This window comes from Mastacembelus armatus, chromosome 22, assembly GCF_900324485.2.
Source record: "Mastacembelus armatus chromosome 22, fMasArm1.2, whole genome shotgun sequence".
In the NCBI taxonomy this organism is placed as follows: Eukaryota; Metazoa; Chordata; class Actinopteri; order Synbranchiformes; family Mastacembelidae; genus Mastacembelus; species Mastacembelus armatus.
Window position 1 is genome coordinate 12,384,439 of NC_046654.1, and position 25,936 is coordinate 12,410,374.

The following is a 25,936-nucleotide window of genomic DNA, read 5'->3' on the forward strand; positions in this document are numbered from 1 at the left end:
GTAAGTTAATTTTTATCATGTGTGGTATAGAAAAATCAAAGCTCTTGTTTACTCTGGAGCCATTCTCTTCCTCTCTCTACTCATTAACATATCAAAGCTAAGGAGATGACATGGAAGAGAGCTCTCCCACCCCAAAAGACCAGACCAGAACAGACCAGACCGGACTGCACTGCACCAGGGGTATAATTGCAGGCATGTGGCTTCACTCCACTGGCTGGAGGGGGCAGTGAAGACAGGGCAGCTCTAGGGGCAGAGGATTGACGTGTGTGTGTGTAGTTTTGATTGAGGGATGAGCAGGGAAGGAGATGAAGAAATCATTCAAGCTAAATCCGCAAAAATGCAGATTAAGGAACGAAAACGGAAATTCCTCTGCACACGCAAATCACTGCGAAGTGCTTTAAACAAACAGGAGCTTTAACAATGTTTATGGAAATGACTTATGAGCAGTCACACTCAGTTTATTAAAGTCATATTTGAATCCGAGGCTATGACGTGGGAGAGTGGGTGTAAGATTAACACCGCTGGGTGAGACTGTGGTTGTTGAACCTATCGTAGGTGGATATTGATGGGAAGTCTTGATCCAGTTGTTATTTCAACATGTTCCTGGGTGCTTCCAGACAGATAGCCAGACAGACAGTCACCACAGAGCAGGCTGGATGCTCAGCCATGGCTGTGTAAACTATCCACTTGGCTCTGAACCTGCATCACCCTGCCCGCCTCTCCTAACATCAACCACCTGCTTCGGCTCAAAGCGCTGACACTCGAAGGGCTCTAGCGCTGATATCTCCTTCCATTATTTTATTTTGTTTATTTTCTCAGGCTGCTCGCTTTTCCTCTTTTCTTCTTCTCTTCTTTCCTTCAACCTGTGTTTGTTATTCAAGCATCCACAGCAGTTTCAGTGCCTCATGCTCCAGATAAACAGTCCTCTTTTTGTCCACAGGAGGGAGGTGTTAGCTATTGATCTCTACCTGTCCCAGCATCAGCAGCGAAGGGCTCACTGCGCTTACCCAAGCTGTTTTTGCGTTTCTGAAACCAAGCATCCATCAGTTGTCTTTTCTCATTAACATAACTGTTTAGGCTAATTGGCGAGTTCTGCAGCCAAAATGAGAGGGAAGGGTTCCTGTGCTACTTTTAGTGTGGCCTGTACAAAGTGTTTAATTAGAGGTGTTGGGAAAGCCTGGTACTGAGCCGTCTCAAGTCCCCAGAGTGGGAGATCCCCAGTGATCCAAGTAATAGAGCTGGAAGCAGCATGGCACCCACTAACGCACTGTAATGCAATACCCACTTCTAAGGCTTCTACTCTCCAGCTCCCACTGGACAGCTTAGTAGCCGACAACGCTATAATACCTAATGAAGAAGCCTGACACATTAAGTTTTAGAGCAGGGCTTTACCTTGCCAAAACTCTCTCTGGCTTTACGGCTAATACAGTCATAAGTAATTGTGACCATGTGTAGGCACAAATAAAAATCCTGTGAATTTATAGTTTGTTATAAAAGCCCTGCTTCTCTCTGCCTTGCTCTTCTAGACCGTCCTTTTATGTTGCCACTTTTGCCTTTGCCTCGCTGCGACTTGATATTTTTTGATTATATCTCACACATGTTCTTCGGCAAACTGGAGGAGGTGCTTTTTTGTTTAACTTTTCTCCTTCATTGATGTAATTTGACAAAGTGCGTCTCGCGCGCGCGCCCGTGTGTGTGTGTGTGTGTGTGTGTGTGTGTGTGTGTGTGTGTGTGTGTGTGTGTGTGTGTGTGTGTGTGTGTGTGTGTGTGTGTGTGTGTGTGTGTGTGTGTGTGCGTGTGTAAGATCCTCATTTGCTGGTCGTTTGTGTCACGATGATGGGTTATGACAGCGTGTGTTGATTAGTGTGGTTGTTTGGGTCAATCCAGATGATTCCCAAGCTGCAGTCCTTAGACTAACTGTGGCTTCAGACTGTCCTGCTCATCATTTATCATCTACAGTACTTCCACAGCTGGTCAAGAGATTTTTTTTTTTTTTTACCTCTCATTACAGAAATAAACTCTTAATTCACCATTTGCTCCTCAGTTTGTTTTATGTCAGTGTTTGAATAATAGAAGTGGTGACAAATGTACATGGTATCAATTTAAAGTCGATTTAGAGACTAATGAAAAACAATATTAGTTGACATTTTAAACCGGAATCACAGTACATGATATAAATAATAAGTCCTGTTAAACAAAAAAATATGCGTATGATATTCATTTCAGATATGGTAAGTTGTGAGTTTCAAGTATCATTAGCTACAAGCTTTCTGTGGGTTTTGCAGTGAAGCCTGCTAATACTCTTACAGCTTCACTCAATCGGTTTCTGTTTTATAGATTATCAAACTGCTGGATGGGAAGCGTTCACAAGCAGTTGGCATCCTCATATCAAGCCTGCATCTGGAGATGAAGGACATTCAGCAAGGTGAGCAGGATTTTCTGATGTCAGTATATGATGAAATCCCAGAGGAGTTTTTATGTTTTTTTTAAGAGATGAAATACAGAGTCATGCAGTGGAGAATAATTTCTTACCTGCTGGCAGCTACCAATTTGTAACTAGAGAGCTTTTGCATTATTGTGCAGAAACGCACAATAATGCAAACAGGGATTTTTTCCCAGTTACTATGCTGGGAAAAGGAATGCCTCAATTTCTCAAAAAGTGAGTGGGATAAAAACAGCCTTTCAATTTTTCTGTCAGACTTAAAATCCCACTGGTTACCAGTTAAAAATCCAGCTCTGTCACTGAAGAGTTACGTAGATTGATTAAATGCATGGTTGTTCTGTGGAAAATGCAGGCGTAGTGGCTGTATGTGTGTGTAAACACTTAATATATGTGTGTTAGGGACAGGGTAGATGGGCCAGGAATTGGTCCTGTCCTGGGACTGTGGCGGAGAGTGCCTGCCGCCTGCTAGTCTGAGCATGCGGCCAGCAGATCTGTTTATTGTAGCCAGTGACGGTTTCCACAAGCCTAATGGGACTGACACCCCACTAATGATCTAAGCATGGACAAAACCACCTTCCACAGTTAGCAGACACTGCACTGCCACATAAAACCACCTCAGACACAAGCCAAACAGCACTCAGCACCAGGACGCCCCTTTTGCTCCAATTTTTTTTTCCTTTCTTTTCAATCGTAATTCTCTCTGTTTGAGTGTCAGTATAGTATTTGGTAAAAAGGACAACTCACACTTAAAATGAGGCTGCTTCCTTTAGCCCTTAACAGGAGGAAAATTTGAATTTGACAATGAGAGACAGCACCTTAATAGGCACTTCGAAGGGCTCTAGTCCCTTTCCTCGCCTGCTTGCCTCCCCTTTGTTGCCAAATTAAAAGGACATGGGACATGTAATGTAATTAGAGCTACTAGTGGGTGGGTGGGGGTGGGAAAGGGGGCAATAGAGAAGGCAGCACTCTGGTTAAGGGAGAGAGGGGGTCAACTGCACCCGCTGGAGTGACTGGGGGACCTCAAGGGCCACCATGGTTCAAGGGCATAGGGAGGCTCCCCCCCACACACACACACGTACACACACATACATGTTCACACATCACACATGCTCTTCCACACCAAAGCTGATGAGTGAAAAGTGGAAGGAGAGGGTGTGAGGCCGTGGGCAGGCAGGCTTTGATCTGTCGGTGTGGAGAGATATCCGGCTCCCCTCAGATCAGAGTGCTCCTGTGCACACTGGACCAGGCCCCCCTTTGGTGTGTGATTGACGGCTGCATGGCTGAAGGACCGAATAATCCACTCTAATAAGATGTAGGAAATGGACCTCCAGCATTCTCTCTGATCCAGACATTGGGACCACATTGACAGCTTCTCTGCAACAGGAACAGCTGGAAACCAGTATGCTAAGTATTACCTTGTTAGCAGGGAACAGCGAGTGAAAAGACTTGGGCCGTGTTGTTAAAACTGTTAGATTTACCTCAGCAATGACAGTGAACTCAAATAAAACTTAAACGCATTAGTGCTAAAAGTACCATGAGTCTTGTCTGGAAAAAATACAGAATAAAATTACCGTTACCAAATTATGGGTTAATCCTAATTTACGGCATACAACAAAAGTGAACACACACCTTTGCAATAGTGATGAACTGAACAACGGTCCCACACACTGTAAAAAGAAGAAAAAAGTGGAAACTATGACCTGGTGAAGACTTCACCCCTCCCGTCTGTCACAGGTGGACACATTGGCTGTTACATTGCAGATGTTTGCTTTAATGTGTATGTTAGGAAACTAATGCATTGTTGGCCAACATTAGCAAAACTAAGTTAGATTTAATGAAGTCAGTTTGTGATTTGTGATTCTTCTACACAGTGCACAGTGGTATATATGCAGCAACATATTGCTCTTTTACTGATGCAAATGTAGTTTATGGTAGCGAACTTAGGATAGACCTCATGGTGTGGGTTACTGATCTTACTGAAGTTAGTTTTTGCCTTGCAAATAGATTGTGTGTGTTATGAAGGTCTTGCTGTAATGTAAGTAATGCAGAACAATGCAACAGTCCCGCCTGATTTGAAGTCCTAACATGATGGTGATGTTCTGTCACACTGAGTGACTGATTTAAGAACACTAGGTGGTGCAGAGCCCTCCTTCAGCTGACATCGACCAGAGAGCTGTCAGCTGATCCGGGAGCAATGCAGCCGTCCCTCCCATCGTGTCCTCCACCCGTCCTCCCTCCCTGGGCCATAAATGTGACACCTCTCAGACACAGAACAGGAGTCCCTTTCTCTTTCTCTTTGTTCTGTCCTCTGCATTCTGCCTTCCATGTGCATTTTGTGTTTTTTACTGTGTGTGTCAAGCTAAACAAACATGGGTACAGGTAGGTGAAATGTAAAATTTCTTCTTGTGCCTTTTGTCAAATTTTTTTTTTTTTTTTTTTTTTGGTATGTAAATCATGATCTCATGATCTCGCCAGTATTTATTTACCCATTCCTCTCTGCTTCTCTTACTTTTACCTCCTCCTTCATTCTCTGTTTTTTGCTGGGCTCACCTTCTGCTGCCTCGTTCTTAACATCATTAGGCTGCTGTAATTCTCAAAGTGGCCCCGGTTGTTAAGTGTAGGTTTCTATTCACCCCCCTGGGTCTGCTTTCTCCAGAGCCCTCCTGACCACTTCAAGCTAATATTCTAACTTAGGTCTATAATTCACCACCATGGTGATCGAATAATGTGTTGTGGTTGCTGGTGCAGGTGCGGTCAGGCACAGTGTACAAGTGAGTGGTCAAAAATAACACCCTGGATTTGGTCAAATATTGCTACTGATTCTTTGATTTGGCCATTTCAATCTTCTACAGTATATCACGTGTCTTATATATACAGTTTGCCACAAATATGATGTTCTGTTAACCTGCATTTAACAAAATAGAAAGAAAATACATTTGTTTCTCCTTCAGTGCCATCATGGCTTGACCAAGATCCTATTCATGCATAAGAATGAATATGTTTATAATAAATATCTTTTGTGTTCCAGCTGTTCTTACTGTGGACAACTCTGTGGTGGATTTGGAGACCATTGAGGCTTTATATGAAAATGTGAGTAAAGAGGAGACAGCTGTGTAAAAAAAAATATATATATATTTTGATTGCTACAATGTAAGATAGGGTATAGTATTTAAATGTCTACTTTATTACCCACTGCATTATATTTGGTTATATCAATATACATCTTGATTGTGGCTCCGTGTTGTGTCTCTTTCTAGAGGGCCACCAGTGATGAGATGGACAAGATCGTGAGACATTATGAGAACTCTAAAGAAGATGAAATGAAACTGTTGGACAAACCTGAACAGTAAGATTACTTCCACAAAAAGGTTCCAACAACTTTGTATTAACCTTCTTGTATGTATTAGAAAATTGAAGATAAGTTCTGGTGTCAGGTTTACTCCTGTTCAGTTAAGTGAATTAAATTAACATGGGTTTCTAAAACACAAAAATGTTACTGTGAAATGATTCCATTAATGGTTAATTATTAGTCGGGGAAGACTAGTGAGATTTGTGCAATTAAACATTTTTAATCAGTAATTATCATTTGAAATTATTGATAAAACAAATCAAACCATTATATATTTATACAGTGTTATATACTGAAAAAGCCAGTGTTTCCATATGGTATTCTGTTTTCTTTAAGTCTCTCTTCTTATTATTGTCTTCTAAAATTTAGCACATGCATTAATGAACATCGCTTTAGTAGTCCAGTTATTCCTGTCAGGGTTAAGTAGTCTGGGCCAGTTAACGAGGTCTGGATCCAGCGGTGCCGCTCAGCCTGGCCTTCCTATTTCCATGTTTGACCAGAGCTGTCACTAAGGCTCCCTCAGTCATCCCTACTCAGCGTCTACCTCCATCAGCGAGGCCTAATCACACAGGATGTTACCGCTCCACTCCCCTCCGACACGGCACTGTTTACATAAGTCGTCCCACATCAGGCCAGAGCTACCTTTGATCAGTCTCTGTGCGCCGCTCACTGCTTTCCCTTCACCTGACCCCATGGCCCTTTCAAACCCAGCTGAGCAGCACTGCTCATGACTGTCAGCTGCCTGCCTGTGAACACCAACAGTGACTCAGCCAGTCTACGTGGGGAAGCACAGCCTGCCAAAGACCCAAAATAGTTCTTCCTGTTAGACATTTTGTTTAATTCTGTCATAACACATCACTACCTTCTGTCCCTCCTCCCCTTCTTTTTTCCAGGTTTCTCTATGAGCTCTCCCAGATTCCTGACTTCGCAGGCCGGGCCCACTGCATCATCTTCCAGTCAGTCTTCCTCGATACCATCTCCTCCATTCATCGCAAGGTGCAGATTATCTCCAACGTCTCCAAAGTAAGAACATGTCGTCAGAAAACATCATGTTAGAAAAGTATGATTAGGGTATATGACTAAAGACTGTATGTGTGTCGATGTCAGGAGCTGCTAGAGGGCAACAGTTTAAAGGATGTGATGGGTCTTGTTCTGGCCTTTGGAAACTATATGAATGGAGGGAACAGGACTAGAGGCCAGGCTGATGGTTTTGGACTAGAAATCCTCCCCAAACTAAAGGATGTCAAGAGCAGGGTAACACACCTCTTATAAGTTCAGCCACATTCATCACTAAAGTACCATATTTTGGTGATAAATATTAGCTAATATAAAGCAAAGTACATATCTGATATAAAGTATGATCGTACTCATTTGCACTCATTTTTTTTCCTCAGGACAGTCGTACCAGTCTGGTGGATTATGTGGCTTTATACTACCTACGTAATTTTGACAAGGTAATATACCATCAACGAAATTCACGCTAAGTTAAACATATATTATTCACCACGCATATATTTTAACATTTGTTCCACTTTTCCAGCATGGCGGCACAGAAACGAGTGTGTTCCCTCTGCCAGAGCCTCAAGATTTCTTCCAGGCTGGTCAGGTTAAGTTTGAAGACCTCACTAAGGACATCCGGAAGATGAAGAAAGACCTGACTGGTAGGACAGGCCCTTCTTTGTATAAGTACATTGATTTTCACTGTGGGTATAACCTGCACACCACATTGCATTTTATAGCTTAGGTCATCTTTCATAGTAAATTAGTCAGTGTAATTGTATAAATTACCATCTTTCACCAGAGCAGTTTAAATGTAAATATACATCCCATGTAGTCTTCCTTTGTGGGTTGTGGGTGTATTCAGGACCTCGGTTGGCCTGAGGCAGCTCTTCCCAGTTTCCAGACATTGTATTTTAAAAGCCATGTCGTCATAACTCCACAACCTTCTTCCCGAAGAAGCATTTGTTTTTTTTGTTATGTTTTTTTTTTTTTTTTAATCTCCAGAGCAACTCAAAAAGCAAATTCCAGCACACCGAGGAAACATCACAGTGACATTGTGCGGATAAATACACTTTTGGTGTTCTGTGCTAAAAGTGACGTGGGCGCCGAGCCACTCAGTAACCCAGCCAGCCAGCCAGCCAGTCAGTCTTGGCCAGGGCCATGCGAAGGTTAAAGGCGATGCCCCCCAGTGCCCCTGGTGTCTGTGGTTATTTAAATCAACCAATAATACAGCATATGAAAGCAATTAGATATGCTCTGCAGCTCTCCCCTATGTTTTTTAGATCGCTGTTAAAGCCCTCTTTTCTCTGACCTGAGGGAAAAATACAAAGCGTCTACTAAAGTACCCAGACCCACCCCTAGCTGTCACTCATTTATTAGGAAAAATGGAAGACTTAAAGACAATAAATGCAACATAAGGGCCCTTGTATTTGATCTCTGCTGCAGCACAGTCTGGCACAGTAGTCCTCAGGGGTATTAACATCATAAGGCAAGTGTTGGATTCTGGATGTTTGGCGAGCTCCACCTATGACTGCAACCATTTTTATCCTTCCCAGCCGCCAGGAATAAATGTTTATGCCTGACTATTATAAACTGGCCTAAAGAAAGCAACTGGTCTTAATTATAAAGTTAACACAGATGAGTCTGGCTGACACTGAGAAGCTAACATTGACTCACACTTCGGGTTACTCGCGGTGTTTGACCGGCAACCATGTCTGCCTGCCCCTCACCTGATCCTGAGGTGGCGACCGCTGTGGTCGCCAGTGTCTTGCCCTCCAGCCTTGGGTCGAAGGTCGGGAGTCATGGTGCTGGCAGTCAGATACTCTTCTCTCCCTGCTTAGCCCCCTCCTCTCTATCACCATCAGGTTCAATGTGTGTGCATTCATGGATGTCTCTTACACAATTTTCATAGAAATACTGTATTTAAATCTGCACTACACTGTGTGTGCAGGAGTAACCACTGTCTGTACTTTGTTTGTCATCGGTGAACACTCGGGGCCAGGTCCCTGTTCGCTTGGCTGCCCTCTTCTTCTCTGGCTTGTGCAGAAACATGATCCTCTTTTGATGGGGCTTCCTGTTTGGGGAGAGGGTGATGACCTCTTTCTGTGCTCCTCTCACGGGGAGAGGGATGAGTGGGAGGCCTGGGAGACCTAAACCTACTGTAGGGCTCCCAGCCACCATAGATACAAATATCCCCTATTCTATCACTGTCAGAGTGAATGTATACCCAGTGCAATCAGCTTTGGAAGCAGCAAAGATTACATTTATCTGTAAATGTTATTTATACTAAAAGTTGCATTTTCAGATTAGCTCTTTCAGACCAGTGAGTATCCACACAAAGATCCCTTTAACTGCCATGTAATTGGACCAGACAGAGAAGTAGGGACGCTACCGAATGAAATAGGATCAAATAAAAAGAAACAGTCAGAGCTCATTTGCTGCTTAGGGGAGTTTAGTGTTTCACAGAAGGCCTGGTCCAGGTTAGACATTCATCACTGTGGCAAATCAGACAGTGTCTTGATTTTAAATGGCCTTTAATGTCAGGTTCAGCCAGGGCCTTTAGCCTGAGGTCTGTTTTACGATGGAAGCTACGCTTGGAGGGCCATGTGTGCAGCTGATGTATTGTCACGGCTTGTCAGACCAAACAAGACAAAAATTATGCTTGCAAATGTTTTTTTTGTTTTTTTTTTTTCTAGATCAACTTGTGTGTATTTCGATACATTTCAAGTTACTATGGCAAATATAGTTAAAATAAACTCTAATCATAGGATTAACCTATTAGTAATTTTGATGCATCCACAGTTATTTATTTATTTTTGTATCATAGCAAAATGCTCCACCACATATTTTAAGTCCTGCCTGATGTGTCTGTCTGTCAGTGCAGTACTCTCACCCAAAAATGTAGGAGAAAGGGTTTGGAGTGATGAATGCAGTTTGAGTTATGAGGAGTGGAAAAGGGAGAGAAGGTCTTTCCTTTTCCTGCTGAAGCAGTCTCCTGGCTGGCCTCATCAAGAAGGAATAGGAGGCTTCATTCAATAGAACGGAGAGTTGGAAGTCCGACGGTCTACAGGGATTATAGACAAGTGAGAGAATTCACTTTCCAGGTGTAAATAACTAGAATATGCCAAGGCTGAAGTACTGCCCTGATGGAAGACAGTAAAATATAAGATATTTTCCAAAGCACTTCAAAAATGTTTTTAGAACAGGGCCTAAGAGGTTCACCATCTGATTCTACACACACCTGTAAAAATTGAAAATAACAATAATGAAATTATTGCGTTAGTTCAGTTGTCAAATGATCTTTATTAACAACTATGTGCAATAAATAAATAAAAAGAATCACCCATGTAATATGTGTCGTCCCCCCCCCCCCCCCCCCCCCACACACACACACACACACACACAGTAGCTCTTTATTCGCTCGCTCAGTATGCTTTATCATGACCATGACCCAAAGGGTTAGTGATATGAGGTAGCTGGGCATTTATGGAGACAGAAACATTCATCAGGCAGATAGTGCTCTCATCTTGCGGTCTTCCACAGGCTCCACATCCACTCCTTAAGCATTTTCTCTGATCCACATGTACACACACACACACTTGTGTATTGTCTTGGTAGCTGCAGTGGGGGCCTCTTGCTTACTGTGGTTAAACCATGAGAACATCAAAGTCACCCATTTTGCAAACCACACAGGGTAAATGTAGGAGCAGAAGTCTCGCTTTCTTGTTTATTTTTCTTCCCATTTACTCCACCACCACTGTCGTCCCTCATGTTACTGAACAGCTACTCGACTTTCTCCCATTCAGATGTGATGGAATGTGCAGCATTTCCCCAGAGATATTAAATAGATGCATGTTTGTCTTAAGTCTTAAGCACCTCAGGATATTGGCTCTGGTCAGTCTGTTTGACCCACAGTGTGGCACACTACCTCTGCCGCCTGTGGGATGTGTTAGTACATTGCTGCTGAAATCAAAGCTCAGATTTCATCTGTTTTTGCTGGTTTAACTGCTTGTTAATCACTCGGTTAATATTTATCAGCACAATGGTTTGCACTGTCAATATCAGCTGTACCTGATAAATAATGTAGTGAGACTATCTTTGCACCTCAGTTCAACAGATGCTGAGTCTGAAGCTGAAACTGCAGGCCGATGCCACCGCCTGCAATCTCCTCTTTCTCCTTGTAGCAGTGGAAGAGCTTGAAAGATCATTATCCTGTCTGTCTGTCTGCAGTGGGAAACTAGTCCCCTGTGGCTGCGTGACTGGACGGACAGCCTGATAGGATGAACTGTGAGGGTTATTCATAGATAAATGAAAAATCAGCATTGTGATTCCCACTGTACCTCAGCCTCACTGGTCACAAATGGAGAAGCAACTACATGATTTCTTTTTAATATTGACAGTGGAGGCCACAGTGTATGACCAGCTATTTTACCTATTAACAGAAAGGGCACTACTACTACTACTACTACTACTACTATAATAATTAGCAATGACATAGTTTTCTTTAATTAATTTTTATTTGAAGTATTTAGTGTTTTTGTAATTAAAAATATAAAATGATATAATTAAAAATAATTATTTGCTTATTATAGATTTTACTTGGATGTCTGAGGTTGTGTGGCTCAGTAGATAGGAGGTTAGGTATCCAAATTATTGAATTCTATCTATAATTACAGCTCCATTTTTATAATGATGTTACCAAGCCATTGCATACAGTTGTTTGACGTTTAATCAAAATTACAATCTTAGATCTTAGTCCAACTTTAAAAAAAAAAAAAAATAGATTAGGATTAAAAAACTTTTTTAAAAATTAACATTTATGCATCCCTTCCACACAGAGGGAATGTATATGTCTTTAATATAGACATTTAATACTAATGCTTACAAAAGTAAAATATATACTTTAAAATCTAATAAACAACATCTACGGCATCTAATTTCTCTACTTTTGTTTCTTCAAAGTTCTTGTGGTTGTAAGATAAGTAACATGCACTGCTCCATTAACACACAATTAGGCTTCACCATAAGAAAATATTTCTTGAACAAAAAGGTCGTTCCGTCTAATCTGATATTAGTTGTTAGCATTAGTTAGCATTAGTTGTTTACTTGCTGGGGAAGCCTGTTTTTGAACAAAAAAAGTATTATCATTCCAAGACAGTGTCTCAAACTGGAGCTTTCATTTTTTATTCTTTACAGCTGCTGTGTGTTTGTGGGTTTCCTCCTTTGCGGCCTTTGCTGTCTGGACCGCATTTGGAAGAGAGCCGCCTCTAAACTGTAATCTTGCTGTTTTGAACACTTTTTTAATGGGTCCTTTTGAGTTGGGGGATTTCTGGTAAGGAAGCATGGTTTATCCAAACAGGACATTTTGGTTGTTATGTTTGTATGGTTGCTGATTTTCTGTTTTTTATTTTGATAACTGCTGGCTCTCACTACCCGTGGATAATAAAAATGTCATGGAATCCAGACAGCTAGGCTGTACGTGGTTAATCCTCCCTTTTAAAAGCTCAGGTGTTTTGCTTCCTGTCTGATTTATTAAGACATCCAATAAATAAAGGCTGTAATGGTATTACTTTACCGAACCACAGGTGCAACAGCTCCACATGCAAACATTTGAGAGCCAAACTCCAATCTGAACGTGGCGATGCAGTGGAGTGAGAGAGCATCCAGACCTGTTGATGCTCTTGTCGTGTTGCAGAACTGTTTAGCTGTGCAGCCAGAGCCAAGTTAAGGTATTTATTGCATCCATTAATGACTTACAGGTTGGAGGAATGTGCCAAAGTTCTTTCACCGGGCGTCAGTGTGTATAGTAAGGCAGGAATACGGTTGAGAGGAAGTGGGGAGAGGTTCGCCTGGAACACGCTCAGTCACGGCTGTTTCCTCTGAGCTCGTGTGAGCTGGGTCATTTGGCACCGCAAGGAAAACCCCATCCACAAACACCAAACACATCTGCTGCATTCATATGCGCAGACAATAATGAGGGCAGAAAACAATACAACACAATAAAACCTGTGTGTAAAATCACATAATGTCTCACCAAACCTCAGAAAAAAGGAAAGATGATTGCGAAAAAGCAATATAGCAACACTAAAAGATATATAAAATATAATGAACATCTACTTTAAAGATGTATGTGAAGTTGTAACGTCCTTCTCATCACCACGTTTGTTTTGAGTGTTTAACTCTATCAAGGGTATTCATTGTTTTTCTTGGTTTTTAATTAAATTCCTGATTTACTGACTTAGTTCTGTTTCTTTTCCCTCCTGCTTTAAATCCTCCAATTTATTCTGTTTCTGCCTGTTATCTGACTTATCAGGCCCCCCCTGTTTTATTTCCTGTTCCCTCTTCCAGCTTGTGAGAAGGACGTGCAGAAGGTGTGTGCTAACTCCTCACAGGAACACCTCCAGCCCTTCAAAACGAAGATGGAGGGATTTGTCTCTGCTGGTGAGTCGATTGAATTCTCCTTGTTTATCTACACCAAAACCACTTCATGTAAATAATTGTTCCTTTAATTGCGAAGACTGTTCATTGGAAAACAATCCTCATGCGTACAGGAATTGCTGTCTGTGAACTTCAAAGATGCACAGATTGACACTTAGACCCAAGATAAAAGACAGATTTTCTTGCCAGCAGCTGTAGGAGCTGGTCACCCTGTGTGAGTGCATCTTTCACTCCATTACTGATTGTCATCACTCTGCGTTTTCCACCTCCAAGCTAATTGGTGTGTTAGTCCATATGAGCAATAGCTTGTTTAATCTTTCTTCCCCTACCTCCAAATCATGCACAAATGACACTCTCAAGTCCTCCTGGCCAGAAAGCTGCAATAGATATTTGGCCTCAGTCCTGCTAATAAGCTGTCCTGTCTCATGTAAAACTGTGAAGGACCCCGAAGAAGAGTCCCAGTGTCTCCAAAGATGAAACATTCATTTAGAAAGAGGATTTACAGCTGAGGAGACAGTGTCATGACACTGAGCTTACAGCGCTAGAAAAGCCCCGTTTTCACCCAGACACACAGCATGGGCTCTTTAAAAAGAGGAAGGTGTAACTGTGGTGCAGGACCTGTTTCTTAGCGCATGTGTGTGTGTTCTTGCTGAGAGAGGGCGTCTCAGTGCGCTGTAAGACAGCATGAGGACAGGAGTCCACAGGCCAGTAGAAGAGATCACATTGCCTCTAACATGGTTCTCGTGTACTCTCGGCTGCCATAAAGCCGGCAGGACATCTCTGGCTGTGGCCTTGTAAAGACTGGCCGGCCTCAGTGGTTCAGGCCTGGGGACCACCGACACACTCTGATCAACTCACTATCTCACAGACACTGTTCTGTCCTGCACTCTTCATCACCACCTTTCATTGTGGTAGCTGCCACATCCTGTTAAAATATCCTAACTTTGTGCCTTATATCATGGAAAGAAACTCTGCAAACTGCACTTTTACAACTGCACTCCTCCGTTTTCTCTTACTGTCACGTCAGTGTGCCCGGACACACAGTGGCAAGTCGGCCAGGTTAGAAATCTCTTTTCTTGCGCTCCATGTCCTCATGTCTTTGCACCGATGCAAGTGGATGAGGATTTGCACAGTGTAAATCACACACATCTTTTAAACTTAAGGAGGTACTTAGATCTGGACTGTGTTACCTCTACACAGGCGTTTTGAGAAATTAACCGGGCAGTATAGATAACTCTGTAGGGTCAGTGTGCCTTGAATGAAGAGTTTTATTACAAAAAGTATCAAATGTTTTCTCACATATTTCTAGCTACGCAGGTTGTTTGCTAAATTTTGGTTTTGTTTATCCAAGTGCTGAAATTTCCATCTTTAGATCTGTCTGCCATCACTTTAACAACACAATTTTAAAAAGACATTCAAGCGAATGAGCAAATCAAAAACATATTTTTTTCAGATGTAGCGTTCCATTTAGTCCCTATGACCCAGACAACACACTGTTTTTTGTTTTGTTTTTTTTTTTTAAATCTGCAGGAACAGAAGTACATATTTATATAAAGGTACAAACGTATTGTTGCTTTTTGAATTGTCTTTTCTGCAAGGACTAATGTTTTTACACAGCGTGTGCTCCTTCAGCAGAGTCAAGTGCCCCTGTTACACAACAAGTAGACTATGTTGAAGGTTAGTTAGTTTCCCACATTATGTGCAGCGAGGCACAGAGTGGTGAAAACAATAGACTCTATAAAAGATTTAGGAGAGGGGCGATTGTAACCATATGTTTGTGGCGCAGGGTGAAAATTTGTGCCGAGTCCATGTTTCCAGTACAATTTCTCAAAAGATGTTTGTTATTGCATACCGAGTGTGTGCAGGGATCATGTACTGGTGAAGTGGAAAGGCACTGTGAGATAGTTGTAGTTCATCCACCTTATCTACATCCGAGTGCTAAAGCTTTCCCTTCTGATTTTAAAGACTATCTGAAAATGTGTCCGATTGCCACCGGCCATACAGAATGGCACTGGTTTGCGAATGACCATCTTGAATGTGAACTCTCCACTGGAATACTTGTAAACCTCTCTTTCATAAACAGAATTCCTTGAGCTGTTGTCCATGCGTTGGGAGGTGCGGTGTGTAATCATCATTGGAGATGATTTCATGACTCCAAAAGGCAAAACACAAAGCGAGAGTCCTCACATCAAAGGGCGGCCGCTGCTCTTAAATCCTGACTCATCAGTGAGTGAGTGAATTTCTCACCCAGGTAAACGCTCAGGAGGCTGACCACAGATACATGTGTTTGACACATGAGTTTAGATATTGAAATTAACATGAATTAACTGTTGAAAAATGGGTAGAAGCCTCAAAAAACATACAGTTTCTCCTTCACACAAGAAGATCAAAGTCGAGAGTGAATCAACAGGTGGAGACAAAACTTTGTACTGAGAGTTGTGTTTCTGAGTAGCACTGACCCATAATGCAGCCTGCGGAGAAGCTCACAGCAGGATCTGCACGTGAACCGAAACGCCTCGCTCTCTGCCTCTTAAACTTGCCTGTGTGACCTCCCCCATATCTAACGAGATATCTTGGAATCCAGCGATCCTTTCTCCTCTGTGGTTGTTCCTGTTCCCATCACTGTCCGTGCTCTTGTTTCAAAGCCACGACCTACGTACGCGCTGGAATTTGCCCTTTTCCTTGTATGTGATTCTGTCCAAGTCTTGTACTAAATATTATTACTCTGGATTTTACTTTGTTAATATGATCTTACTGACTGACTTTCTGGAATGTGGCTTTATATTTACAATGCAGTTTGTTTCTCTCATTTTATAAGTGTATGGTTTCATAAACAGATAAAACGCCGTTCAGATCAGACTGCAGTGGTTTCAACATGTAAGAAACCACCTTTCTGTTTCCCTTTTTAATGGGAGCTCTTTGAAACCTCTGGGGATACTCTGACGGACATATTTTTCGTTTTTGAATACACGCCGTGACTAATTGAAAACAAATTCCTGCTTTTAATCTCAGCTTGTGTGAGTCTCCTTTCACTGGCTCTCATAGGAAATAATGTGCATCATCACATCCTTCTAGCTGTCGGTGACTCACAACCCTCTAACCACAGTCTCACTTGTTCAGATGACTGTGAATTACAAAGCCCATGTCAGATTTGCAGGTAACAGCTGTCCATGGAAGTCATGTTTGATGAAGCTTTAAAGGTGTGCGTGTGTGTGTGTGTGTGTGTGTGTGTGTGTGTGTGTGTGTGTGTGTGTGTGCGCGCGCGTGTGTGCGCGCGTGTGTGTGTGTGCGTGTGCGTGCGTGCGTGTGCGTGCGTGCGTGCGCGTCCTAAAGAGAGGTCGTGCGGGGAGATGGAAGATGATGCTTTATAGACATCCTCAGCATCCCTCTTAGAGTGTTCACCACCTCTTTGTTATCTGACTGCTAGGTAAAACAGCGGTTTGGAAAAGTGTGTCAGAGTTTTAAAGCCCTGATTTATTGTCCCTCTCAGCATGCAAGTCTCATAACTTTCTAGTTAGCGACTACTGGTTTCATGTTTACACAGGGAGCAGAGGAAGAGAAACTTCACACATCCTCTCACTCTGGATCACTCTCTCTCTCTCTCTCTCTCTCTCTCTCTCACTCACTCACTCACTCTCACTCTCACTCTCTCCCCCTCAGCCTCGCGGCTCCAGTGCCACCTCTGCACAGTCCCAGCAGAGGGGTACCTCAGGCGCCAGCCTGACCCCCACTGAGTCTAACGCCACTGGTCACGGCCTCCCCCTACCCTCCTCCTCTTCCCTCTACCCCAGACATGGCCACCCCCTCCATTCATTAGGTTTACCTCAGCCCCTTGCCCACATACATGTAAAAAAAATAAAAAAAAGAAGTAAAAGTAAAAAGGCTGGTTGGTTAGAGGCTTAAGCTCACCATCTCCCAAAAGACCCCCAAACCTTCCTTTGAACAATTTTTTGGAGACTTCCCCCTCTTAAATCTTCAAGTAGGAAAGGTCCCCCATCATTGTAAAAAGGATGAATCTGGAAAAATGCAATAAATCTGAGATCACAGGCACTCTCTGGCCCTAGATAAATTCTTGCACCTCGGCCTGGCCTGCTGCACACATCTGCCTTGCATTTAGACACTTTTACATGGCAGGAGTCCACAGAAGCCTCCAGTTCCCAAGTGGCTCTGCTCAAGCCTGCCCCCCCCCCCAAACCCTCCTTCAGTGCTGCTTAAACATGGACATGTATGTCGACACGCGCATAAACACACGCCTCGCTTCCCAGCCTGAGCCCAGGCGTCGCCGGCTCACACTCTCATGTGTCAATACACAGAAGCATGTCAGACTTTACAATGTGCTTAACTGTCAGTGACATCTCAACCCTGAGCCCTTCTTCCTCTGTTGTCCAATAGACAGCTTTCATGATGGCTAGTGAACACAGCGCCCCCCTCTGGGCACTGATCTTACATCAGTTCTCAGGCTGTCTGGAAAATTTGTCAAAATCAACAGTATATTCTGTCTTAATCCATTATTTTCTTTTTCCTTTTTTACAGCCCAAAAGGAGCATTTTGCTGAAGAGGATCGACTCAATGCAGCACAGAAAAGGTAGGGCACCACTTTTAAAGATGCATTGAACATGATGAATGAAATATAATGGATAGAAAATATTTATTTTCGCTGTGGATTTCATCCTTCAACATGGAAATTTGCCCAAGTGTTATGGATTTCCAGTATCACGTAGCAGTGTTGAGTCATTTAGCATGCTGCACACAGATAACATTATAATAACCCTAATGCTTGGTATTTGTGCTATTAGATACTAATGTTGTATACAGCTATAAACACAGGCTGATAAGGTTTCTGGTAAGATGACGGGCCTTCTCAGTATCTTGCGTTTACTGTTCGGTGAGAACGTTCTACTTTAACTGCAAACAGACAGGATAAATAAATGTATTTGTAAGGACTGAGTACTATTTTATATATGCACTAAATTCATCTATGCCAACTTCTAGGCCTTTGTCTTAAGACAAATAATAGGATACCAGTCCTTGACAGACTTAATGTGCAGCATATTGTATTTAAGCCTGAATAAAGCAGTTTCTTTCATTTTTCTCTGCCATGTTTTGTGCAGAAGACTCCCAAGAGGTTTCTGACAGGCATCTGATTTATAGGCTTAGGACGCACTGGCAGCCACTGAGCTCACTGTCCGAGCGAAATCATATCTGGAACCTTTCATATTGGGGGAAAAAAAAGATGGAGGAGCATGCAAACAAAGCAAATAGATTATTTTTGCCATGTTTGGATAGAGAGCAGAATTGTTTGCTTTATATCGTAACTCTCCCACTTCCAAAATAAATCATGAAAGCACATAAAGGAGAAAGTGAAAGACGCCGGACGCGAGAAACTGGAAAATATAAACAATTAGGAAGTTGATTGCTTTGGACAACAGTATAACTCAGAGAATGGTTCCCAACTGTTCTGTTTCAAGTTGCTGTTTCTAAGCCAAGAGTCACCAAGGGACTGCTGCACCTCTCTCTCTCTCTGTCCTGCCTACACCATCCACTGCAGTGTGTGTGTGTGTGTGTGTGTGTGTGTGTGTGTGTGTGTGTGTGTGTGTGTGTGTGTGTGTGTGTGTGTGTGTGTGTGTGTGTGTGTACCCTCTTTTGCATGACTGACACCACTGTAATGAAGTTGTTGAACCTGGAGGGGAATATTGATCAAAAGGGCCTCGCGGCTGACAGCACCTTTGCCTTTAATGAAGTTTTCCTTTAATTTAATCTAAAGAGGGGGCTGGAGGACTGGCGCTAGGTAGAGCATAGGGGAGGTTTTAGGGCGTGCGGGTGGGGGTGGGTTTGTGTGGGGCTCTTTCTCAGGTTCCCACAGAGCCACCTCGTAAAAGTGACACACTGTTGATGAATATGGGCGTCAGTGAGCTCACCGTGCCCTGGGTGGGCTCCAGCATCTGTACTGGATGAGGGATCTTCACACAAACACACAGCAGCGGTAGAAGTGCTGAGTAGAGACAGGGCCGGGTATCACAATGTGTCCATAGCACAAACTTATCAAATATGGCAACAGCTAACAATTGATTAATCGGTCTGGTCTTTTAAAGGTGATATATTTGGTCTTATCCAACCAGCGTTGTACAGCCCTGCAGTGATATTATCATTTACAAACATCTCATTTCCGAACACCTAAAACAAAGAAAAGCATCAAATTCATACAGACTTATGAACTACCACAAATTTGGAAGTAAATTTAAAAAACTAATTGATTAACAGTAACTTCAGATTTGATCTGCTTTTACTTACTTTAGCTACTTTAGTAGCAATAGATCAAATCGTGTATGTAAAAATTAAAATAATGCTCTGTGCAGATTGTGTAGGTAAAATTGAGTTCCCTTTTAGATAGACTATCTGATTTATTTGATTTTTATCTTTCCAATTTAAGACTGCATTTTATTTCATGTGTGATTAATATTATAAGTTAGATTTTATTGATTACATGAAAAAGTGTTTTGTTTTTTTGTTTTTTTATGGAAAAACATTTTTTATGTCCCTCAAATTATATATAAAAAAATTTGTTTTGGTATCAAACATATCAGAAGTTTTATGAAAATCACGTATATAAAAATGTTGTAAAGTGACCTTTATGCATTATATCAAACAAAATCACAATTTGTTCAGAATTATCAATTTAGACAACAGATTTTTGTAAAAACAATATGTTATGATAAAATTATCATGGTACGGTTTATACTTTGCGAGGCTGACTGACACCCAGCCCTTTGTTTTACAGGAGGTTACATTTTCTCTAGGCAGTGTAAAACACTAGTGTCATTCTGATGAGGATTTCATTTGTGGATGTTTTACTGTTTGTAAAACTGCTATTTTTGCACCGTGGCCCGTCCATGCTGAGTGCTGAGGCTGTTTTCTTCGACATGCACTCCTAATTTGTCTGCTTCATGTTTGGGTTCCACTGAGGTTTTCTGGTTCTGTCCTCAGTTTCGTCTCATTAAGTTTCCCTCTCCCACATCATGCTCAATTTCTTCTGGCCTAACTGACTTCTGTACAGACACCATGCAGTCGTGGTTTCACAGATGCTTGTTGCTGTATTATTCTCTCCTATATGACGACAGTGGCACAGAACGACTCAGGGCCTCTGCTGGGTCGGCCGACAACATTAGTTTACTTCTGTAATCTTTTTACTGGGGAAACAAAGGAATGCAGAGTTGCCTGTCCAAATATTTCCCTGATTCTCACGGCTGCTCATGGTTTTGTAATGGGTCTTTTTTTATAGCTGTCAGTGAGGAATGCCGGCTGTGGGTCCTGCAGTAAACCCTCTCACGGCAATGGCATCATAGCGTGGATTACAGAAATGTGGGCGTGTGTGTCTGAGTGTGTGTGTGTGTGTGTGTATGTGTGTGTGTGTGTTTGTGTGCATATGTACAAGTGCAATTATTCTGTGATCGCAAATGAACTCAGCTCTGCTTGATTTTGTTTATGTTTCGTAGCATGTGTGAGTGTGTTTGCATCTGTTTTGAGTGAAGCTCGGTGTATCTGCTTGTTGCAAATGCTCAGGAGGCTAAAGGGAAAAGCAGCGTTGCTTGATTTGTGCATGCTTTGACATGATGACCCAGGGTCAGGAGAGGACCTGATGGAGAAGAGACCCAGTTCATCATGCCAGACCAAAGCTACCTGGGACGGCACGTCTGTTTGCTTAATCTAAACATCCCTTAGCCTTGTTCCTCTGATTTCTTTTGTAGCGTAGAGAATGATCTACAGCGCCCTGCTTTTCTGAGTATCCCAGCGAAATGACGCATCACTGGCAAATAGGAAGCAGGCTCATGCTGAAGCTCTTTTTTTGTAGATTTTAGCAAGATGTCTGGGCAGCATATTGTACTATTTCACTCTGCATGGACATGTCTTAGATTAGCATAGCAAAAAGCCACCTAGCATCTGGAGGTCAGCGCCTGTCGGGGTGTCAATGGGACAGGGAGCATCTCTTGAATTATGGCCCACTTTTATCAACCCTGTGACAGGCAAGTCTAGAAAATGTTTTTCATGTTTGGGTTAGAGAAGGAATCTGAAGCAGCAGGCTGCTTTTCATGCTTTGTGTGTGCTGCTGAGAGCCTTGCAAAGAGTTCAGATTTGGTTACAATTGAATTACAGTGTCATAGTCTTTCCAAGTGAGCAGAAAACAGAATATCCAGAATTAGTTTTTTCACATAGATGTGTTTTTATGTGTGCACACCTCTACTCACATATACATATATCAAATATATAACATATATATATTCATATCTTTGATTGTTTGCCAGTCAGTATTTTTCTGGACCTGTGTGTGTGTGTGTGCGTGTGTGTGTGGCTGTCTGGAGGAGCAACAGCCTGTTCTTGGCTGCCTCCGTCTCCTCTGGCAGGCTTCCCCTGCAGGCTGTGGAGGTCAATGTGATAATGGAGCTGCTACTGGCTCTCCCATGTGGGCCACCAGTTGTAGCTCTGTTTCTCGCCTCTCTTTCTGATTCTCTTCTCTTCCATCACTTTCTTTGCATGTGCGTCTACACTGTTCACTGAAACAGACTACTATTTATGTCTGGTATTATTTATAAGTGTTTATGTGTGATAAGACAACACCATTTGTGTCTCTCCTTTTTTTATACCCCCCCCCCCTTACAGTTTTCAGGACATGGTGAGCTATTTCGGGATTAAGCCAAAGCCCGGAGAGAAAGAAGTGACCCCAGGTTATGTCTTTATTCTCTGGTATGAGTTCTGCAATGATTTCAAGAATGCCTGGATACGACAAAGCAAGAACATCTCCAAGGAGAGGTGAGTTAAGCTGTTGAGGTTGTGCGATTTCTAAACTTCTCTGATCACTGAGGGCCAATGAAAACCTGACTGATTTCTCTGATAAAGCCTTAGATATTAAAAGTGTATTAATTTTAATGTTTTGGGGAAACTTTTCTCTGCCAGTGGATGTTTCGCAAACGGAGAAATTTGGCTACCAAAGTGATCCTTAACCATGTTATCCTCAGATTAGACTTCAGGACATCACATGAACTAGCACTACTTATGTCAGGTTGATGTGCAGATGCCACGTTAAGGCAGAGAGGGAGGCCATCAAAGAGGAGGTAGGCAGCAGTAGTTGGGGCCTCAGTTCAGTGTCTAAAGGACCAGGACCCGAATTAATGATGTTTCCTCTGGCCTGACGCGTCTTGTTGTTTGGGGGGGTGGGGGCTTGTGGCTGTTAAAGTCGGTGCATCATTGGAGACCTGATAAACACAGTAAAGATGCTGGATATGCCTCCTGAAGAGGCAGGAGAGCAGTGAAGGAACCCGTCTGTTACTGCTCAGCCTAAGTGAGAGCTGGTGTTTTAGGTTGCATATTCATGTGGTGCCATCGTGGCTGTCCACGCTCTGACGTTGTCACATCATGACTCTGGAGCTCCACACTTCACATCAAACCTGTTTGTGTGTGAACCCTAGAGGAGTTCATATGTTTTCTCCATCCTGCCATGGCTCCATGTGCTCTCTCTTAATTGTTTACTAGGTAATCATGTTCCACATTACTTACAGCTGATTGTGCTTATGTACAATTAACTTTATTTAATACTGTTTGCGCGCTCATAAAAGCCAAGTGTTTTTAAAGGCTGCCTCATTATCTCATAAACCCAGTGTCATTCTCTACTGCTTCTCACTTATGTGGCTTTCACTGACCACAAACTTGTGTGTGTGTGTGTGTGTGTGTGTGTGTGTGTGTGTGTGTGTATCTAAGCCTCTATAAGGCTCCATGACAGGTTGCCCTAAGGAAAAATTTAAATGTCTTGCACTTGTGTACAAACAGCTTCACAAGGACACAGTGATGAAAGGCTGATATGTTTTCATGTTCATAATTTTACAATATTATTATTGTCCCTGTTTGGAAGTTCTTCCAGGCCCAATATTAAGTATTTCTGGAATTTTTTTTTCCATAGGTTGAAGGAAGCTGAGGAAAACATCAAAAAGATCACGGCAGAAAAGAGAGTTGAAACCAGGAAGATCAATGCCAATGCCAACAGTCTGGTAAGACATAGATACAGCAGAGAAATGAACTTTCCTGAAAGCTGCTATTTCTCCTAATAGGGCTGAAGTGAAACACTGATTATTTCTGTTTTTTGCCAACAGAAAGAGCGGATGCGGCAGAAGGAAGCCGGCGTGTCCTCCAGCTGAAATGACAGGTGACAACAGCAGAAATGGGGAGTGGTGTTATGAAAGCTGGAGCTCTGGCATGAGAAGATGCGCAGGCGTCATCCTTCTTGTGTTAACCACCTGTCCCGCCGATGCTGGACTGCACCGTATGGAATTGCAATAAAATCTCACTGGACTCCTACTATTCCCACTGCCTTTTCTCCGCCCTACTAACAGCACTGTGCACCCCCACCGGTCTCCACCCAACGTCATTGTTGAGGCTTTTTGGCCAAGGATATGGCTGACACAAGTGAAGTGATGAGAGTCAGAAAGGCCAAAGGTTGACCTCGTTCATCCAGCGTGAGGTGACCTCTGCGTGCCCAGCTTATGAAAGGTCTCAGTGGGTCAGTGGGATTCACAACAGTGTCAGCTGCCACATCCACAAGGTTCCTCCTGGATCTACATGAGCTCTGAATCCATATCCTTATAGAACTGTAGCGGTTCCATCAGAGAGCTTATATACTGAAAAGACTCCAAAAGAAAAGACCATCCCTGTTGGCAAAAACAGATCTTCCCCATGAAGTGTTAAGAACGCAGTTCCCAGCATCCTTTGCTGTAGCAAAGAGTGGATCATTCACTATGGCTCATTAAAAACTCTTGTAAATATGTCATGTTATAGAAACGGTAGGGATCTTACAGCTTTCAGGAGCATGATAAAATGATTTGCACTGGCCTTTAAGCGCAGATGAAGACATGTTGCATATAAACGTGTATTTATAAAACCAGTATGTGGAGGTTTCTCTGTATTGTCTTTGCACTGCACCAGACTGACCTCTCCTGGGTGACAGCCAGAGAAGGGCTGAAACTGGCAGCAAGCCTCATTCCAGAACCCCCCTCTCACACACACACACACACACACACACACACACACACACACAAACATGTAGCTGAAAACATCACAGCACAACAGGTTTGGCCATGAACGCTCTTCCCCAAAAATTTCATCCCTCAGCATTGTTAATCCCTCCTCATAGAGTGCTGTGCGCCACGTTGCGTCCGGCACAGTTTTAAGCACTTTCCCACTTGCAGTAGCTGTGTGTTATAGCTTTCTGTAAGCCACACTCGCTTGTTATACTGTCTGCGATGATTTGTTTCTTAAAGCCTTCTTGCACCTGTTTTTCCTAATGGTCTCCTTGTTATTAGATTTCCTGAGTTCGTTTTTATCTTTATTTCTAAGAAAGCATATTAGAGTACCTGCTTTATTTCTTTATTTTCATGAATGTAAAAACAAATGTAACCACGCCCCTGTGTCATTCAAGAAAAGTATATTTATGTAAGGAAAAATTTATTTTATGCTGAAAAAAAAACAAAAACTGCTGTTTTCCTTGCCAGGCTGTATTTTTATGTGTTGTAACTGAATTGAATAGGAAACTGCCTGATCGGTGAGTCAGATGAAAGATATATTTTCACATGGTTGTTAACTTGTACAGTGCTTGCTGATATGTGGAAATGGAGTCATTTGAATAGAATGAAGACAGTTGCCTTTTCTGTTGTGTTTTGGAGAGATGAGGGTCGTAGATTGGGTATTAAAGACCATTTAAGCATATCCACTAAAGCCATGTGAGCTGTTATACCTCAGACTGACTTTAATTATCAGAGTATCCATAAAACTGCACCTTGAATTACTTTTTTTACCCTCCAAAGTCTTTCACATGTGCCATTTATTTTGTATAAAAATCTATAATATTTCCTAACTTAAACCTGCTATGTTTTAACTTCAGAGGGTTTGAAAAACGAACAAAAAAAAAAAAAAAACCAAGCTGGTACTGACCAAGGAGTTGTTGTAGCCTCTACTGTATGAATGTTGGCTCACGTAACCTTCGGTAGTTCTCCTATAGGTGCTCTCTGTAATTTTATGGAATTGTTTTAAATTTCAAAGAATAAACTACTGGATGCTGAACAAACAAGTTGTTTTGGATTTAAACTGAAAACCAAAGTATGTGTTAAACCAATTTCTCTATATTTTCTGCTGTCAGTGCTTCTATCAATCCAGCACCAACAGATGTGTGTGTGTGTGTGTGTGTGTGTGTGTGTAAGAAACCTGACTCATCAAAGAGGATCTGATGATTCATAATTTGAGTGTTTAGTAAACTCAGTCAAATGAAAATCAATCAATCCTTATTTTTATGCATTAAAAGGTCATCCTAGGAAAATCCTGAAACTGACCAGCTTTGTTAACATGAGGGATTTGTTATGCCATTTCAAGTTTGTTTTAAGAGGAGCAAGATTTTAGGAAAGTAAAATTGAATGAGACGGACCTTATTCCAATGTTCCAGATGCGTCTCCTGGTGGTTTATGATCATCAAAGCAGGGTCCTGACATTTTGACTGTTCTCAGCTCTGACTGTGGGTTTTAACCTGTGGCCCTTCCAGCTCATCCCATTTTTTCTCTCTCTCTCTCTCTCTCTCTCTTACTCAAGCAGCGAAATAATCACAGAGAGTGGAAGGGACCTATTGAGTGTGGATGGCTGAAGAACAGTGCCTAGTTTCATTTTTTTTAAGAATC

The 25,936-nt window shown here is 42.3% G+C and overlaps 1 protein-coding gene across 2 annotated transcripts in view; it reads left to right on the forward strand.

Annotated features, from left to right (window-relative positions):
- LOC113129067 (formin-1) overlaps positions 1-24,722 on the forward strand; it is a 46,234-nt gene extending 21,512 nt beyond the window's left edge. For both annotated transcript variants that reach the window (XM_026304796.1, XM_026304788.1), the window contains 12 exons: positions 2,338-2,425; positions 5,472-5,533; positions 5,701-5,789; positions 6,686-6,815; positions 6,900-7,046; positions 7,187-7,246; positions 7,333-7,453; positions 13,140-13,232; positions 17,763-17,814; positions 21,885-22,034; positions 23,179-23,266; positions 23,369-24,722. In XM_026304796.1, the coding sequence (XP_026160581.1) occupies positions 2,338-2,425; positions 5,472-5,533; positions 5,701-5,789; positions 6,686-6,815; positions 6,900-7,046; positions 7,187-7,246; positions 7,333-7,453; positions 13,140-13,232; positions 17,763-17,814; positions 21,885-22,034; positions 23,179-23,266; positions 23,369-23,413 (1,125 nt within the window). In that variant the 3' untranslated portion in view covers positions 23,414-24,722. The remainder of the gene's footprint in view (positions 1-2,337; positions 2,426-5,471; positions 5,534-5,700; positions 5,790-6,685; positions 6,816-6,899; positions 7,047-7,186; positions 7,247-7,332; positions 7,454-13,139; positions 13,233-17,762; positions 17,815-21,884; positions 22,035-23,178; positions 23,267-23,368) is intronic.
- The last annotated feature ends 1,214 nt before the right edge of the window (positions 24,723-25,936 follow it).